Genomic DNA, 19062 nt, shown 5'->3' with positions numbered 1-19062 from the left:
TGCAGTCAAAAGCGTGTGAAAACATTTTAACTTGTGCATGCTTTGGAGCGGACGCCTCAGGTTTGAATCTCCACTAGTAAGCACCATCGGTATTCTTCAGGAAGGGCATCCGGAATATTATAATAATAATAATAATAATAATAATAATAATAATAATAATAATAATAATAATAATAATAATAATAATAATAATAATAATAATAATAATAATAATAATAATAATAATAATAATAATAATAATAATAATAATAATAAAAGGTTCAGTATGCGGATCAAAAAAGATCTGCTGTTGCGACTCCGTAAGGAAAAAGCCAAAACAAACAAACAAACAAATGCTTTCACAAAAAATTACTAAATACGTTTATACTGTATGTACCGTAAATGAGGGTGACCACATTTTGATGACTGAAAACCAGGAACTGGCAATGACATCCTCAAATGATACTCAAAGATTTCAATACAATCCTCTGGATGCAAGAGACAATGTAATTATATCGATTTGATTTGTTTCAGTGCTGCCTGGTAGCCGGGTGGTTAGCACACAGGCCACACAGCAAGGAGACACGGGTTCGATCCCCGGATAGGGCATCTATGTATATGTGGAGTTTGCATGTTCTCCCTATGCATGCATGGGTTTTCTCCGGGTACTCCGGTTTCCTCCCACATTCCAAAAACATGCTAGGTTAATTGGCCACTCCAAATTGTCCATAGGTATGAATGTGAGTGTGAATGGTTGTTTGTCTATATGTGCCCTGTGATTGGCTGGCCACCAGTCCAGGCTGTACCCCGCCTTTTGCGGGAACACAGCTGGGATAGGCTCCAGCCTGCCCGCAACCCTCATGAGGATAAGCGGTATAGAAAATGGATGAGTGATTAGTTTCAATGGTGCAAACATAACTTTAAAATATCTGGAATAAAATAATGCTAGAAATAATGTCTCTTATGTATTATAAATATTGGCCTCTAGTAGAGTAATGCGCTCTTTTCAAGTTTTTGTGGACAAATATGTAAATAAAAAATATGAAATAATAGAAATAAAATATGAAATAATATTAGCCCCCATCGTAAACCCACCACCTACGGGGGCAAGCATAAGGGTCCGGTGCATTGTGTGTTGAGTGGCGGTAAAGGGCGGGTGCCTGGGCGACCTGGTCTTCGGCGGCCAAATCTGGTTCTTGGGACATGGAATGTCACTGACTTGCTGCAGGGGAGAGGCGGCGAGCTGGTGTGGGCTAATTAATAGCCCCCCTGGCTTGGTGCCTCTGTGTTGGAGTCAGCCCCGGTGAACGAGAGGGTCATTTCCCTACGCCTTTGGGCTGGGGAAAGGGTCCTGACTATCATTTGTGCGTACGCGCCAAATGGCAGTTTGGAGTACCCGGCCTTCTTGGAGTCCATCAGGGCGGTGCTGGAGAGCACCCCAGCTGGTGACTCCGTCGTTCTACTGGGAGACTTCAACGCCCATGTGGGCAATGACAGTGTGACCTTCCTCGTGATTGGGAGGAACGGCCTCCCTGATCTGAACCTGTGCGGTGTGATGTTATTGGACTTCTGTGCGAACCACAGTTTGTCCATAACTAACACCATGTTCGAACATAGGGATGTCCATAAGTGCACTTGGCACCAGGACACCCTAGGCCGCAGGTCTATGATCGACTTTGTAGTCGTATCATCAGACCTGCGTCCGCATGTTCTGGACACACGGGTGAAGAGAGGGGCTGAGCTCTCAACTGATGACCACCTGGTGATGAGTTGGATTAGATGGCGGGGGAGGATGCTGAACAGACCTGGAAGACCCAAACGAGTAGTGAGGGTGTGCTGGAAACGTCTGGCAGAGTTTCCGGTTCGTCGAGTCTTCAACTCTCACCTCCAGCAGAGCTTCACCTGCATCCCGGGGGAGGACCGGGATATTGAGTCTGAATGGGCCATATTCCGTGCCTCCATTGCTGAGGCAGCTGACCGGAGCTGCCGCCACAAGGCGATCGGTGCTAGTCGTGGTGGCCCCGAACCCGATGGTGGACACCAGAGGTCAGGGCTGCCGTCAAGCTGAAAAAGGAGTCATGGATGGCTTGTGGGTACCGTCAGGCCAAACGGCACACGGCTTCGGCAGTTGTCGAGGCAAACACTCGGGTGTGGGAGGAATTCGGTGAGGCCATGGAGCACGACTGTCAGTCGGCCTCGAAGAGGTTCTGGCAAACCATCTGGCACTTCAGAAAAGGGAAGCAGTGCCCGGTCCACACTGTTTACAGTGGAGACGGGGGCCTGCTGACCTCGACTGGGGATGTAGCCGGACGGTGGAAGTAATACTTTGAGGCCATTCTCAATCCTACTGACATACCTTCCATAGTGGAAGCAGAGTCTTAGGACACATACGTGGACAGTTCCATCACCGTGGCTGAGGTATCTGGGGTGGTCAAGACGCTCCTCTGTGGCAAAGCTCCGGGAGTGGACGAGTTCCGCACAGAATTCCTCAAGGCTCTGGATGTTGAGGGACTGTCTTGGCTGGCACGTCTCTTTAACATTGCGTGGGAACAGTACCTTTGGATTGGCAGACCGGGGTGGTGGTCCCCCTTTTCAAGAAGGGTGACCGAAGGGTGTGTTCCAACTACAGGGGGATCACACTCCTCAGCCTCCCTGGGAAAGTCTATTCCAGGGTGCTGGAGAGAAGGGTATGGCCGTTGGTCGAACCTCTGTTACAAGAGGTCCAATGCGGTTTTCGTCCTGGCCGTGGAACACTGGACCAGCTCTACACCGTCACGAGGGTGCTTGAGGGTGCATGAGAGTTTGCCCAACCAGTCTACATGTGCTTTGTGGACCTGGAAAAGGCATTCGACCGTGTCCCTCGTGGCGTCCTTTGGGGGGGGTTCTCCGGGAGTACGGGATTGGTGGCGCGCTACTATGTGCTATCCAAGGCAGGAGTCTGGTTTGCATTGCCAGTAGTAAGTCAAGCCTGTTACCAGTAAACGTTGGCCTCCGCCAAGGCTGCCCTTTGTCACCGATTCTGTTCACAATTTTCATGGACAGACTTTCTAGGCGCAGCCAAGGTGTTGAGGGTGTCCGGTTCGGGGGCCTTAGAATCTCATCTCTGCTATTTACAGATGATGTGGTTCTTATGGCCTCTTCGGGCTGCGACCTTCAGCGTTTACTGGGACGGTTTGCATCTGAGTGTGAGGTGTCTGGGATGAGACTCAGTACCTCCAAATCAGAGGCCATGGTTCTCAGTCGGAAAAGGGTGGAGTGCTCCCTCCGGGTTGGGAATGAGGTCCTGCCCCTGGTGGAGGAGTTTAAGTATCTCGGGGTCTTGTTCACGAGTGAGGGAAGGTGGGAGCGTGAGGTCGACAGACGGATCGGTGCAGCCTCGGCAGTAATGCGGTCGCGGTACCGGACCGTCGTGGTGAAAAGAGAGCTGAGCCGGAAGGCAAAACTGGTGGATCTATGTTCCCACCCTCACCTATGGTCATGAGCTTTGGGTCATGACCGAAAGAATGAGATCGCGGATACAGGCGGCTGAAATGAGTTTCCTCCGGAGGGTAGCTGGACTCACCCTAAGAGATAGGGTGAGGAGCTCAGCCATCCGGGAGGGGCTCAGAGTAGAGCCGTTTCTCCTTCACATTGAGAGGAGTCAGTTGAGGTAGCTCGGGCATCGAGTCCGGATGTCTCCCGGACGCCTCCTTGGTGAGGTGTTTCGGGCATGCCCAGCCGGGAAAAGGCCCCGGGGCAGACCTAGGACATACTGGAGGGATTATGTCTCACAGCTAGCCTGGGAACGCCTTGGTGTCCTGCCGGTGGGGCTGGAGGAGGTGGCCGAGTACCGGAAAGTCTGGGCTTCCCGACTGAGACTGCTGCCCCCGTGACCCGGACCCGGATAAGCAGAGGAAAATGGATGGATGGAAATAATATTAGCTACACAATATACAATAATCCGTTGTGTATCATGGTGAATTGATTCTAGACTCAACCGCGATAAGTAAAGTTGCACCAAGTAGGATTCCTTATTTATAAATTGAATATTTTTAGACATGAAGTGACTTCCGGGGTCCAGAGTCGAGTTTCAGCTTGGCCGTAAAAATAGCCCTTGTTTTTCTTAATTGATTTTTATTAGCGATTATCGTGCCTGTTGCTTGTGTGTCTCAACAAACATTACAGTAACAACACTGACACTTAGTGACCAGCATAGATATTGTAATTGAATGCGTCATCCCAATGTCTTATATTTGTATTTGACTTCATTTACTGATTTTGTTGATTGAATAATAAAAAATGTGCTGAAATATGGATATTTTCGACTAATAATAGGGCGTATTCAACCATGAAACAGCATGATTTCCACCCATGCCACTTATCCTCGCTATGGTTCCAGGGGTACTGGAGCCTGTCCAAGATGACTCCAAGATGACACCCTGGACTGGTACAACATGATTTATTCATTTTTAAAAATCTGTGATAATTTTTAGCTGCAAAATTCAAAGCGCAAAGTTGCAAGGGATTATTGTGTTAGCAAATCCATCTTCCCAACAAAAATAGCTCTCAAAAACAATGTAATTATGCAATTATGCAATAATAAACATAGGAAAAATAGTAAATTTATGAAAACCAGAACGTTTTCATCTGTTTCTATGAAAAAAAAAACAGGATGACAGGACAGGAAGTGAAAAGGAAGTATATTGCACAGCAACAGCAGTACCAATGCAATATCAGTAAGGAGCAAACTGATTGGAATGCATCCCACAGATTAGCTCAGAGGTAGGGAACCTATGGCTCGGGAGCCAGGTAGGGCTCTTTTGATGACTGTATCTGGCTCTCAAGCATTTACCACAATAAAAATGTATGTTTGCTAACATTTTAAAGTAAACATCACAGAAATTACTGTTAAAAATATTAAAAATCAACAACTTTCTTATGCATTTTAATTCGTCCATCTATTTTCTACTGCAATACGGCCGACCATATCTATCTTTCCTGATATTTTCCAGGTCAAACACCAAAACTCGATTATTACTGGGTAATGCGGTCGTGTACCTCGGTCATTAAGATGTAAATGTAAACTTTCCTCCTTTAGTCAAATAGTCACCTAGCTAAAGCTACAGAACCAAGCCTTCTGGCAAAGATGGCCAAAAGAATGAAATATACTGAGTACGGTGCAAAACCATGCAGCAGCAGAAGTTGTATTAATGGCAGCAAGTATTTGATTTATTATTGGACACTGCGCTGCTCACGAAAGTGTGCTGGCCACACCCCATTGGCGTGGGGTAGTGTGCCTGGTCTACGTAATTAGAGCCCATTATATCTAAAACTGTTGGTCTTACATAAAAATGCACACATTTTATTGCATTCAATGTTTAAAAAAATGTATATGGCTCTCACAGATACACATTTTAAAATATCTGGCCTTCATGGCTCTCTTAGCCAAAAAGGTTCCCGACCCCTGGATTAGCTCATACAGCAAGCTTACACGCATGAGTTTCACGTGGCGCAACCAACAACAAAACAATACATCAGAAAGTTGCCTACAGCCGCAGCTGTTAATGCCCATATTTATTGGCCTGGAGCTCATTACAGACCCTGGCGGTTGTTTTTATTTGCAGATCACACACCCAGTAGCTATAAAAAATTTAATTGAATCGTGGGTTTATGAACGTTCAAAGCCATAACATTTCATACATCTGGGATCCAGTGATTTGTATCAACATATGTTTGCACACAATCTTATGACCACTTAGAGTATATAAATTACAAAATGACATGCTATTTTTTTTACAGCAGGTAAGACAACGGAAACTAAGGCGTAAGGTCATACTGCTTACCAGGATTTATTATACTGACTCATGCAGCATACTTTTTGTTGGTGTTGTGCAAAACTCTTCAAAGCAAACATGGATTCTTGACATAATGTGCCCTCTAGCAGTCATGCACTTTGGAACATAATTAGACATTTGATTTGTGGGTGTCTCAGACTGAAGATACTAAAAAGATTATTCAATAATTATTTCACCTGACAAGCGTATTCAAACAGTCACATACCTTTCCACTTCAGGCCTCAGGCTCTTCTCTCTTTCCAGCATGGCAACAATTAATTTGCCCCACTCCTTCTCCACGTCGTTGGGATGATGACCCGGCGGTAACTGAATCCGTCCAAACTCAATCCACACCTGCCAAACACGCACAACTGCAATGAGATTGATGTACTTTTAAAAATGTGTGACTTTTTGGGGGGATTTGTGTACCTCGAGCATTTTATAGAGATCTTTGATTTTTGTTTTCTCGTTTTCTTTCAGTGGGATCTCGTGTTCTTTGAACTTCAGGTATTGTGTGTAAAGTGCCTGTGAATGAAAGCAGCAATGACGTATACAATATTGCGTTTTTTTTTTAATACATTGTAGTATGATACCTTAAGTTCAGCAGGGTTGTTGGGGAATGATCTATCGGACATTACAGCTACATTGTGTTTGATCCACTGGCTGAGGTATTTGATCATGTTCTGGTACTCCACCCATTTGATATCAATGTCCTGTGTGGAGAAAATCACCGCTTTAGAGAACAGGTTGGACACATCAGGGGGTGACGTGATCGACTTACATTGGGGCTGATTCCCTCTCCACCGTCAGGTACTTTGGGGAAGGCATCATACAGCGTTGAGACATACGTGATGACGGACTTTTCATCAGGAGACTGAACATCTACATCTGGTAGAAGAGGCGGAAACACAGAATTCAGTGACAATGTGTGGAGTCATTCAAGCTGTTATGTTAAATTAACTAAATTATTGAACAGTATTCATATTACTCCACAACATGCATCAAGTTTGAGTCAAATAGGACAAAAATCATGTTTCACTTTTCATATGTTGGGGAAAAAAATGATTCACTTTTCATTAGGGGTCCTCCGATCGATCGGCCACAGATCGGTATTGGCTCCACCAATCAGCTGCCAATACGTGCCACAAAAAAGTCTCACCGGGATGGCGCTTTAAGTCGTTTTAGATTGGTGCGGCATTTGGGGCCGTACACTCGGCAGGGTGTGGTAAGTTGCGACCATCCGTCAGGCAGCGGCTACAAAAGCCCCAGTCCCAACCCGCTGTACTTGCAAGTACCATCTCGGTACGGATATGTAGTACAATATGTAGTACTTTAAGTGCAGGAGGAACTTGTGTGAGAGGCATAGAAGAGGGAGCTTCAGAAAGCAGCGGATGCGGCTAGAGCAGGGGTGGGCAAACTTTTTGACTCGCGGGCGGCATTGATTTAACAAAATTGACGGGGGGGGGGGGGGGTGCTAGACTCTATAGAGAGGGGGGGGGGGCTAGACTCATCAGTATCATACAATCTGCTATATGTGCAATTTGAGATCATTTATTTGATGTAAAGTGCGTTATAAATTACATTTATTATTATTATTAGGTTAGGGCGCAGACCTCACAGCTAGGAGACCAGGGTTCAATTCCACCCTCAGCCATCTCTGTGTGGAGTTTCCATGTTCTCCCCGTGCATGCGTGGGTTTTCTCCGGGTACTCCGGTTTCCTCCCACATTCCAAAAACATGCTAGGTTAATTGGCCACTCCAAATTGTCCATAGGTATGAATGTGAGTGTGAATGGTTGTTTGTCTATATGTGCCCTGTGATTGGCTGGTGACTAGTCCAGGTTGTACCCCGCCTCTCGCCCATAGACAGCTGGGATAGGTTCCAGCATCCCCTGCAACCCTCATGGGAAAAAGCGGTAGAAAATGAATGAATTATTATTATTTTTGTTATTTTTATTATTATGTGTTTGTGTCCCTTTTTTCAGAAGCATTTTGTAAACAACTGTCTCCGGGCGAGAGGCGGGGTACACCCTGGACTGGTCGCTAGCCAATCACAGGGCACATATAGACAAACAATCATTTTTGGAGCCCAGTGAGGATAAGCGGTAGAAAATGAATGAATGAATGAATTTTGTAAACAACAGACCACATCAAATAACAAAATTGATAAAACGGCTACTTCCACCATCAAAAGGTTGGCTCAAACCGTGATGCCAGGTTGTATGTCGAGTTTAAATGAAATACTTTGGAAAGAACAGGCGGGCCGTATTCAAACACTTCAAACACGGATGTGGCCCCCAGGCCGTAGTTTGCCCACCCCTGGGCTAGAGTGACCCAGCAGAGGTGGATAACCAGCTCTTCATTCGGGTTTTTAGTTGACAATATGAAAAGACTACAAATAAATGCATAGTGAAATTAAAAAAATGTGAGTTGTGGATTCCAGTATTTTGTTAATGGCTGAAAATAAGATAAGAAAATAAATGTTCCCAATATTAATTGCTGTTGGCCATTTTCATTTGGTAAAAGTATATCTCACAAGAAACCCTAATATAGCCAGTAGTACATTTAAACATTTACACTGCATGTATATGATCGGTATCATGGATTATCGGGATCGGTATCGGCAGCATAAAGTCCTGGTTTTAGTCTGAACTTTTGGAACAAATGAATGACAAAAAGAGAGTTTCCAATGTAGCTTATATTGTGCTAATACACAATGACACCAAATACTGAAGTGTGTTTATACCCTCAGGATCCAGCAATCTGGCCACCCCAAGTTGCTCAGCCACACCGAATGCGTTCTCTAAATTGGAGCGGTTGGTCTGTGTGGAGACTCGGCTCATGTCAACTAAGTCAGGTCTGGAAAAGAAAAGAAAGAAAGAGTTCAATTGCATTCAAAAGTGAGGAAAACTGATGAAATGGCAGAACCGTGCCGACATTCCAACGGTCATTGGGCTGCCAGGTGTAGTGACACAGTACCTGTATTTATGAATGATGGCATTGAAGAGCCTCCCATCCCTCCAAGAGGTGGTAAAGTTGTCGCATCTTACGCCGACGTAGCCATCTGTTAGCTGCTTGGACCAGAGCAGCAGCCTCTCCTTGGCCGTCATGTCCTCGGATTCTCCTGTCACGTGAATCTCCGAGATCTGTCATCGAAGAAAAAAAAAAAAGACACATCGGAATTGAAAATGCAAGCTGAAGGTTTCATGATGTCATGTAAAAAAATGGATGTGCCCACAACCTTGTAGAAAAGCCTGCTTCGCTACACATCTTAAAATAAAAGCTGGTGCTCTGCTATCATGTGGTAGATCGAAGTTTGATCATTTTGTTTCTCATCAAAGAATAAGCCTACCCAACGTGATGTTGTTAACCCTTTCATGCATGACCCATGATAAACAGAGTTAAAGTGTTTTTATGTGTTTTTAGACATAAAAATAAGAACCGATTTTCTTCTTCTTCTTTGAGTTCTGTTGCTCTCCTGAGTTTTGTTTGTGCCCCCTGAAGCCTGTTGTGAGATAGATGCCCTGTTCCTTCAAGACAGTAATTAGTGGAATGCCACAAAAGTAGTTAACAACATCATCGTCAAGTTTGCTGACGACACCACAGTGGTCGGACTGATCTCACAGGGAGACGAGGCAGCCTACAGGGAGGAGGTCCAGAGGCTGACGACCTGGTGCTCCGACAACAACCTAGCCCTGAACACGCACAAAACAAAGGAGATCATCGTGGACTTCAGAAGGAACAGGAGTGACCCGCCCTCTACATCAACGGTGAGTGTGTGGAAAGGGTCCACACATTCAGGTTCCTGGGAGTCCAGATCTCCGACGACCTCTCCTGGACAGACAACATTACAGCTGTCATAAAGAAAGCCCAGCAGCGTCTACACTTCCTGAGTGTCCTCAGGAGGAACAACCTGAACAGGGAGCTGCTGCTGGCCTTCTACCACTCGTCCATCCAGAGCCTGCTGACCTACTGCGTTTCCACCTGGTACGGAAGCTGCACTGAGGCGGACAGAGGGAGGCTCCAGAGGACAGTCAAGGCAGCACAGCGAATCATCGGCTGCCCTCTCCCCTCCTTGACGGACATCTACTCCACCCGGTGCCTCAGCAGAGCTCGCAACATCATCAAGGACAGTTTACATCCCGGTGCTCAGCTGTTTGACCTGCTGCCCTCTGGCAGACGCTACAGGTGCATCAAGGCAAGAACAAGCAGACTGAGAAACAGCTTCTTCCCAAGAGCCATCACCACCCTGAACTCAGACATACAACGTACCCGGACATTAGCATAATGTAAATGTGCAATATTTCTATCACTGCCTCTGTTACTACCTCAATCATATCTATTTATTTAACAACCCAATACAATACACTCATTTGTAACTTTACTCATCTGTACACACCAGTCATTATTTGCACTATGACCCATTGATCATTGCACTAAAATTAATATATCTGCTCCTGCATATGCTCCTGTGCAATAATATGTGTATATTTTGGATATCTTGTATAGATCTTGTATATATCTTGTTAAATTGTCTTTTTACTCTACTTTATATACCCTTTGTTTTTTAAACTTGAATGCACTGAAAAGAGAAGCTCTCCAATTTCGTTGTACATCTTGTATAATGACAATAAAGGCCATTCCATTCCATTCCATAAAAAAAACTCCTTGTGGTTCTTGAATTGGATGTCATCACCTATGCTGGTTGCACCCCTGTACACTTCAAAGTGGTACATGTATCCTGAAGCCCCTGATCTTGCCCAAATTTTCACACCCCAGGGTTTTGTTTTTTTGGGGGTGTATTGCTTGATAGACAATTTGCCTTTGAAGAGCATGATCATCTCATCTATGGCTTGAAACTCCTCAGGATCCACAGCAGAAAGCAAATTTGCTGGAAAAGTACCCATTACTCATAACGAATAATGCAGAAATCATACATATTGATATATACAATGCAGCTTACAATCTAATAGCATAAAATGTTGATTTATACAAAAGAAAACTACTTCAGATAAAACATTGTCAAGAGTGATATACTGTTCAGTAATTGCATGTAATTGCATGCAGTCCACTTTGGCGGACATCTGAAAAATTGCAATTTCCTCCCAATCTAAAATCAATACTTGGAAATGTTCACAACTATGGCGATTATTAGGTGTTACTTGATGTAAAATTTTAAGTTTTAAGTTTTAATTCCTGGCAGCCATCTTCAATGTTGACACAATTATTCTGCATTTACAATAGTTGTCCACACAAAGCAGTGTTGGGTGGATTCTTATGGAGGACCAAAACTGCCAAAATAATAAATAAATAAATAAATAAAAGTGAAAATAAAAACAAAAATGACAAAAAAAAATCAAAAAATTAAATACACAAAAATAAATATAAATGGAAATAAAAACAAAAATAAAAAATATATACATAAATAAATAAATAAAAGCAAAAATAAATACAAAAATAAAAAACAAGATTCAAAAATTAAAAATAAATACAGAAATAAATGTAGAAATAAATACAAAATTAAATATATAAATAGAATTACATATCAATAAATAAATAAAAGCACTCTGCTCTCATATGTATTTATTTCATGCAGCAGACAATGTCAGCTTGAAATGCAGAAGGAAAAACTATTCAAATGAGGGGGCGGTCCTAAGTGTGTCTTGGGTTGAACTGTTCGCCTATTGGTTGATCGACATGTGAGTGCGAAAATCGGCTAGGTATGCCTGCAAACAGCCACAGCAAGAGGAAGTCACCACACCACTCTCAATGGCGGTAAATATGGCTGCAATCTCCAGGGATCTCCGTTTGCTAGCAGATATTTCGGATAATGCTTCCCCGGATTACCTGCTTTTCCGGGTGGAAGCCTTATTGGAGCCTGATCTCTCTCCTCCCCAACGGAGCTTTTTCGCACTCACATGTCAATCAACCAATAGGCGAACAGTTCAACCCAAGACACACTTAGGACCGCCCCCTCATTTGAATAGTTTTTCCTTCTGCATTTCAAGCTGACATTGTCTGCTGCATGAAATAAATACATATGAGTGCTTTTATGTATTTATTGATATGTAATTCTATTTATATATTTATTTTTGTATTTATTTCTACATTTATTTTTGTATTTATTTCTACATTTATTTTTGTATATATTTTTTAATTTTTGAATCTTGTTTTTTATTTTTGTATTTTATTTATGTATGCTTTTATTTATTTATTTATGTATATATTTTTTTATTTTTGTTTTTATTTCCATGTATATTTATTTTTGTGTATTTAATTTTTTTTTTCATTTTTGTTTTTATTTTCACTTTTATTTATTTATTATTTTGGCAGTTTTGGTCCTCCATAGATTCTCAGGCGTCCACTTACTGCTTATAAGCAACACTGCCATCAAAACTATTTTCATAATTGAAAATGGCGTTTTAATAGCCGTCCACTGCAGTGACCGTCATGCGTGAAAGGGTTCAAATGTCACTGTATTTGACATCTTTCATGATGGACAAGTCAACAGTTGCAGTGCACGTATGTGTAAACATTGGACAAAGTGCACAATAATGATCTTTTGAGGCTGCACACTCGGACAGACATGCGTTACTGCCTCATTCAAGTCAGCGGACTTAAGAAAAGACTTCGTCGAGGATTTTGTGAGCATGTGTGCTGAGGCCGACATCCCCTTGGAGAAGTTGGGAAAAATATGTCCTTTTCTCGTGAAGCACTGCAAACAGGGAGGAGCGCTGCCTGAAAATGCCAGCAGCCTCCGACAACTTCACCTCCCCCGAGTGTACCTAGTGCAATGTTGTGTTACATGACGCAGTAGTAAAGTATTGAGGAAAAGTGCAATATTGTGTCGCCTCAATGAATGTAAGTTCATTTCTAATTAATTAGTGTGCACTTTATTCATAAACATTATTAAAACGCACTCTTTTGTGGTAAAATGAGTAAAAGGTAAAACAAAAATGGAATTCCAAAAAATTTAAACGGAAAAAACAGAATTTGGGAAAAAATAAAACGGAATTTGGGAAAAAATAAAACGGAATTTATAGGGCCCTACACATAACAAACAATTAGCTGTTGTAGATAATTGAACCAACACAACAGTTGGAAACATAAGGACGCCCTCTGGATAAAATCACATAATCCAGGTAGTAGAAGTTGCCTGTTAAGATACCTCACATCTGAGGTGCATAAATGCGATGCAATTATTCTGTGCAATTATTCACAAAAAGCGGCATGCAAATGGTGCCTGTATTTGAAGAAACAGCAGGAAGGCCTGAAAGACAGGCACCACGACTTCTTTAAAGAATTCAATCTAAGTAAGTTTCAGTTTACGACAACTTGTGTCACGTTATACATGACCCCAACAAATGTAGTATTTTTAGGGGCTCGAGAGCCATCTAACTATGCTTGTGAAGGTGCAGACTTCTCGCTCCCTTATTTGAACAGAAATGGTTCACTAAAGATGGAACAACACTGTTATGATTGACGTTATGAGATATTCTAAAAGTCTTTGAACTGGTGTTATTTTAACTGAAACTTTATTTCTGCTTTATGTTGTAAAGCAGGGGACACCATGTTGGCAGCCCTAAAAACCGCACGTTCCCGGTTAATGGTAGTCTGAATTGAGCATCAAGGCTATACTCTTTCAAAGCATCTTTGTGGTACTATTTATTTAAAATTTCCCAATAATTGTATGGGACCTTTTAATCATATGTGTCTTATGACGCCTATGAATTAAAAATACAGGACACAAAAGTCTGCATTACTACGTAACGTAAAACCTCGAAACATAAACAATATATGCAACAGCAGCCGCAAATAAGATTATGTAATAAATGACCCAACGTATACAATATTGAGCAACATGAGAGTAGTGTGCCACTTCACAGACTGATTTCTACTACACATTCATTCATTCATTCATTAATTTTCTACCACTTTTCCTCAGTTTGCAGGTAAATAGGTCACAAAAAATTGTGTTTTTCCAAGCTCGTCATCATGGATGTGCACATAATGATAGATTATGGTCTAAACTACGGACTTTGCTTAGGATTTCTTAAGGCTCAGATCAACGTAAAGCTCATGAATATTCATAGCTTACAATAGCAATAAAAAAAAAGACAATGTGTTTACCTCGTTTTGGCCGGGAATACATTTCACATGATCAATGTAACCAGAGAAAGTGCAGGTCCTCCGTCTGGTCCTCCCATGAAGTCGAGAGTCCCAAATAATCCTGTTAACTGTTTCCTCGCTCACGTATCCATCATTGCCCCTCGTCGTGCTTAACATGTGCTCCACTGCCCCAAAACTAACAGCCCTCCCGAGATGGCGCCTCAGCGGCTCCTTGACAAGCACGCCATCCTTAGCTGAGATACCTCCAGAGGCAATATGATGAAGATTATGATCCTCATTGGACCTGCTAGCGGTAACATCCGGATAGTCACTTGAGAAGCCAGTTATGGTGTCACAACGAGGTCCTTTAGAGGGACTTGTCGGTACGCCTGTGATGATGCTGCGTTCACTGCTGAGATGTGTCTCCACTCCTGATGGTTTATCCGTAAAGTTCACCTGCTTGTCACCCACAGGAGGATTCCTGTCACACTCAAGAGCATGGAGCTTAGTGGGTTTGTGCTTCTTCCTCTGAAAGTAACGGCGACCTTTGAGCTCCCTGGATCCGGGGCTCAGTGGAGCATTTTTGGGGTCCAAGTAGCATTCCTCATTTGGAGCCCGCACACAGCCACAAGTATTTCCCATAATTCCCCAAAGTATTTCCCAGAGCTCAAGCAAACAATCCAGCTCAGTCTTGCCTATTCCACTGACACGTCGCCATGAAGCCACAGTTAGTGTTTCCTTTCACGAACTCTGAGACCCGGTCGCCGTTTCTCTCGCCCACGTGTGACACTGGAATCCATTGTGACCTTTGAAACACTTCCCTGGCTACGCTAATCCAGGACAAACATCATAAATGCACAAACACGGTCCACGTGTCCGTGGCGCTCAGCTGAACAAGGACAAAAACTTGTGCACAGACCAGTCGGTCGACTCTCGTCTACCTAGTAAGCAAATGCCGGTGCCCGTCGGGTGTCCCTATATTTGTGTTTCCAATGAGGTCATGTTAGGCTGGTGGGAAGTTTTGCCTCAGCAAGTCGGTCCGCTCTGACCCAGACAGTCGCTGGCTGTCAGACAAATCCAGGAGATCTTTCTCTTTGTCTTTTAACCAAGACAAATACAATGACAGAGTGAGACGTAGCTTTCACACCCAGTGTTTAAAACAAACTCTTTTATCTGAACAGAGCAGCTCAGACCAGGAAGTGATTTGCCATATGAGTCCATTACATCATAATTACACAACTGCGACAGTATCAGCCAACGCTATTACACAAATAACAATCTTCTTCTTTCTCTTTTGGCTTTTCCCTCGAGAGGTCACCACAGGAAATACATCGTTTCCACGCATATAAAAATAAAACTATATTCCTTTTGCATACAATATGCATAGAGTAAATAAAATCTGGCCTAAAAATAACTACGTACTTAAAGGCAAAGTAACCTGACAGCCAACACAGTTCAAATGGTACAGTATAAAAAAAATACATATTTGAGTCCAATTTACTGACCTTGAGTAATATATTGAAAAATAAAATATATATTACTTAAAATAATCATAATAATGTGTAATAATCTGGCAGATTATTTTGATTTTAAAGTTATGAAGCACAGACTTAAGTACATTCATTCATTCATTTTCTACCACTTTTCCTCACGAGGGTCGCCAGCCAATATGTCTATAGCACATATAGACAAACAACCATTCACACTCACATTCATACCTATGGACAATTTGGAGTGGCCAATTAACCTAGCATGTTTTTGGAATGTGGGAGGAAACCGGAGTACCCGGAGAAAACCCACGCATGCACGGGGAGAACATGCAAACTCCACACAGAGATGCCCGAGGGTGGGATTGAACCCTGGTCTCCTAGCTGTGAGGTCTGCGCGCTAACCCCTAGAGCACCGTGCCGCCGAGTAATATGTTGAAAAATAAAATATATATTACTTAAAATAATTATAATAATATTTAATGTTGCCAGATTGTTTTGATTTTAAAGTTATGAAGCACAGATTTAAGTACATAATACTTAAAATAACACATCTTTTTTTCCAAAATAAATAAAATTAACTTAATCTTTTTAGATTTAAATTTTTGCAGCGTGCAAAAATAAACAAATATTGTTAAATGAATACTCAGTGAAAGAAAAAGCAGTTTGGAGATTTGGGCCGCACGGTACACAGACTTTGGAAAACCGCAAGTCAGGGCAAAACAAAGCAGATAGCAACAGGTGAAAAAGTGCAATGTCAGGTTTTCATCCGCTGCACAAATACACTCAAAGTGATAGTGTGAACAACTCCCAGTGTGAAGAGCACGCACTGCAGTTGTGTGTAATCAAATCTTATCTGCTATGCACGTACAGGAGTCATGGTATACGTAAGCTAGAATCACCCTTACAAAAGGTTCGGCGGTGAAACGGCAAAAAAAGTGCAGCAGACACTCCCAAGACTGACACTATATTGACGGATATTCAAGTTAATAAAAAGGTCACGACAGCAATGAGAAAATCAATTTACAAAAAGAACACACCGGGATTCATTACACTAAGCCAATAAAACATCAGCATGTAATATTGTCAATCTTGAGTGCTTTTATTAGGTATATTTTGGTCTAAAATGGGCTGAATGCTTTCTCCTGACGCGCCCTGTTACCCCTGGGAATCATGAAGGAACAGGCCCGTTGCTGCAGGATGGAGTGCTGGAGGGCTTGCGTGAGACTGAGTGTATCAGGTGTTGGCTCAATCACCAGGTAACAATGCGTGTGTGGTTCTTCAAAGACACACACATGCATGCTTGCACTATATGGACATGGTAATTCAACGTCTTCGTAAGCAGGGAATTGTATGAAAAGTATTATATATAGTTTTATGTTGGAAATGCATATGTGCACAACAACACGCTACAAAACAAGATACCTTTGTCAGTGGCAAACGTGTGTGTATTCAAGCGTTTACAACTGGGGTGCTCACATTTTTTCAGCATGTAAGTTACAAGTCAACAAACATATCAAACATGCAAACCTAAACGGTAAACTCTGAAAATACTATACTTCATACTAATGATTACTAATTCACATTCACAGCTTCAAAGTTGGTGATATTGTGATTCATCCATCCATCCATCCATTTTCCTCCACTTATCCGGGTCCGGGTCGCAAGGGCAGCAGTCTTAGTAGGGAAGCCCAGACTTCCCAGTCCCCGGCCACCTCCTCCAGCTCCACCGGGAGGACACCAAGGCGTTCCCAGGCCAGCTGTGAGACATAATCCCTCCAGCGTGTCCTAGGTCTGCCCCGGGGCCTTTTCACACCTCACCAGGGAGGCGTCCGGGAGGCATGCGGACTAGATGCCCGAGCCACCTCAACTGACTCCTCTCGATGTGAAGGAGAAGCGGCTCTACTCTGAGCCCCTCCCGGATGACTGAGCTCCTCACCCTATCTCTTAGGGTGAGTCCAGCTACCCTACGGAGGAAACCCATTTCAGCCGCCTGTATCCGCGATCTCATTCTTTCGGTCATGACCCAAAGCTCATGACCATAGGTGAGGCTGGGAACATACATCCACCGGTTTTGCCTTCCGGCTCAGTTCTCTTTTCACCACGACGGTCCGGTACAGCGACCGCATTACTGCCGAGGCTGCACCGATCCGTCTGTCGACCTCACGCTCCCACCTTCCCTCACTCGTGAACAAGACCCCGAGATACTTAAACTCCTCCACCTGGGGCAGGACCTCATTCCCAACCGGGAGGGAGCACTCCACCCTTTTCCGACTGAGAACCATGGCCTCTGATTTGGAGGTACTGAGTCTCATCCCAGACGCTTCACACTCAGATGCAAACCGTCCCAGTAAACGTTGAAGGTTTACTTATAATTGTATAATTGTACTTATAATTGTTCTTATGGCCGAAGAGGCAAATAGCAGAGATGAGATTCTAAGGCCCCCGAACCGGACTCCCTCAACACCTTGGCTGCGCCTAGAAATTCTGTCCATGAAAATTGTGAACAGAATCGGTGACGAAGGGCAGCCTTGGCGGAGGCCAACGTTTAACGGAAACAGGCTCGACTTACTACTGGCAATGCGAACCAGACTCCTGCCCCGTTTGTACAAGGACCGGGTAGCACGTAGTAGCGCGCCACCAATCCCGTACTCCCGGAGCACCCCCCAAAGGACGCTACGAGGGACACGGTCGAATGCCTTTTCCAGATCCACAAAGCACATGTAGACTGGTTGGGCAAACTCTCATGCACCCTCAAGCACCCTCGTGACGGTGTAGAGCTGGTCCAGTGTTCCACGACCAGGACGAAAACCGCATTGGACCTCTTGTATCAGAGGTTCGGCCAACGGTCGTACCCTTCTCTCCAGCACCCTGGAATAGACTTTCCCAGGGAGGCTAAGGAGTGTGATCCCCCTGTAGTTGGAACACACCCTTCGGTCACCCTTCTTGAAAAGGGGGACCACCACCCCGGTCTGCCAATCCAAAGGTACTGTTCCCGACTTCCACGCAATGTTGAAGAGACGTGTCAGCCAAGACAGTCCCTCAACATCCATATTGTGATTCAATAACTCACAATTCAATTAAATATAGCAATAAAGATAATTAGAATTGAAAATTAATGGATTGCGCGACAATGCTGCCCTAGCCCACCAGAGGGAGCCAAAGGAGCCCAGAGGGGGGAGTGTGTTGCACGGATGCAATGCATTATAATTGCATTAACGTTACTGTGAAAATATGAACATTTACTTACCTGGTATTTGTGTTTTTCTATGTGCCGTGTATGCGTCACTATACTGACTACTGCTTCTCATCAATGGTATCTTTATTATAAAGTACATATGTCACAAAAGTACAATATTTTGCCATAATGAGAATGTAGACAACTATCAAAAAAACAATATTAACAAAGAAGTTTTAAACTAGTGCTATAGTGGGATAGGAATGACGGATTATATAGGCTTCGAGGGTTTAAAACAGGGGTGTCAAACTCATTTCGCATCGTGGGCCACATACGGCCTAGGGACATGTCAAGTGGGCCGGACCATTAAAATTATACCATACTCTGCTATAAATAACCAAAATATCATGTCTTTCCTTTGTTTTGGTGTAAAGAAGCACAAGAATATTAGGAAAATATTGAAATTTAATGAACTATCCTTTTACAAAACATTTCAT

The 19062-nt window shown here is 43.3% G+C and overlaps 1 protein-coding gene across 23 annotated transcripts in view; it reads right to left on the bottom strand.

Annotated features, from left to right (window-relative positions):
* dst (dystonin) overlaps positions 1–19062 on the bottom strand; it is a 152671-nt gene that overhangs the window by 96277 nt on the left and 37332 nt on the right. For 22 of the 23 annotated variants that reach the window (XM_058058420.1, XM_058058421.1, XM_058058428.1 and 19 more), the window contains 6 exons: positions 8771–8937; positions 8538–8650; positions 6574–6680; positions 6386–6505; positions 6222–6317; positions 6019–6146 (listed from right to left, as the gene is read on the bottom strand). In XM_058058420.1, coding sequence (XP_057914403.1) covers positions 6019–6146; positions 6222–6317; positions 6386–6505; positions 6574–6680; positions 8538–8650; positions 8771–8937 — 731 coding nt within the window. Of the gene's footprint in view, positions 1–6018; positions 6147–6221; positions 6318–6385; positions 6506–6573; positions 6681–8537; positions 8651–8770; positions 8938–13921; positions 15309–19062 lie in introns of those variants that run through there. The other variant, XM_058058435.1, reaches the window with a different exon arrangement.

This window comes from Doryrhamphus excisus, chromosome 20, assembly GCF_030265055.1.
Source record: "Doryrhamphus excisus isolate RoL2022-K1 chromosome 20, RoL_Dexc_1.0, whole genome shotgun sequence".
Taxonomy (NCBI): Eukaryota; Metazoa; Chordata; class Actinopteri; order Syngnathiformes; family Syngnathidae; genus Doryrhamphus; species Doryrhamphus excisus.
Note: the sequence above shows the minus strand (reverse complement) of the source record. Positions and strands in the feature narration are given on the sequence as shown.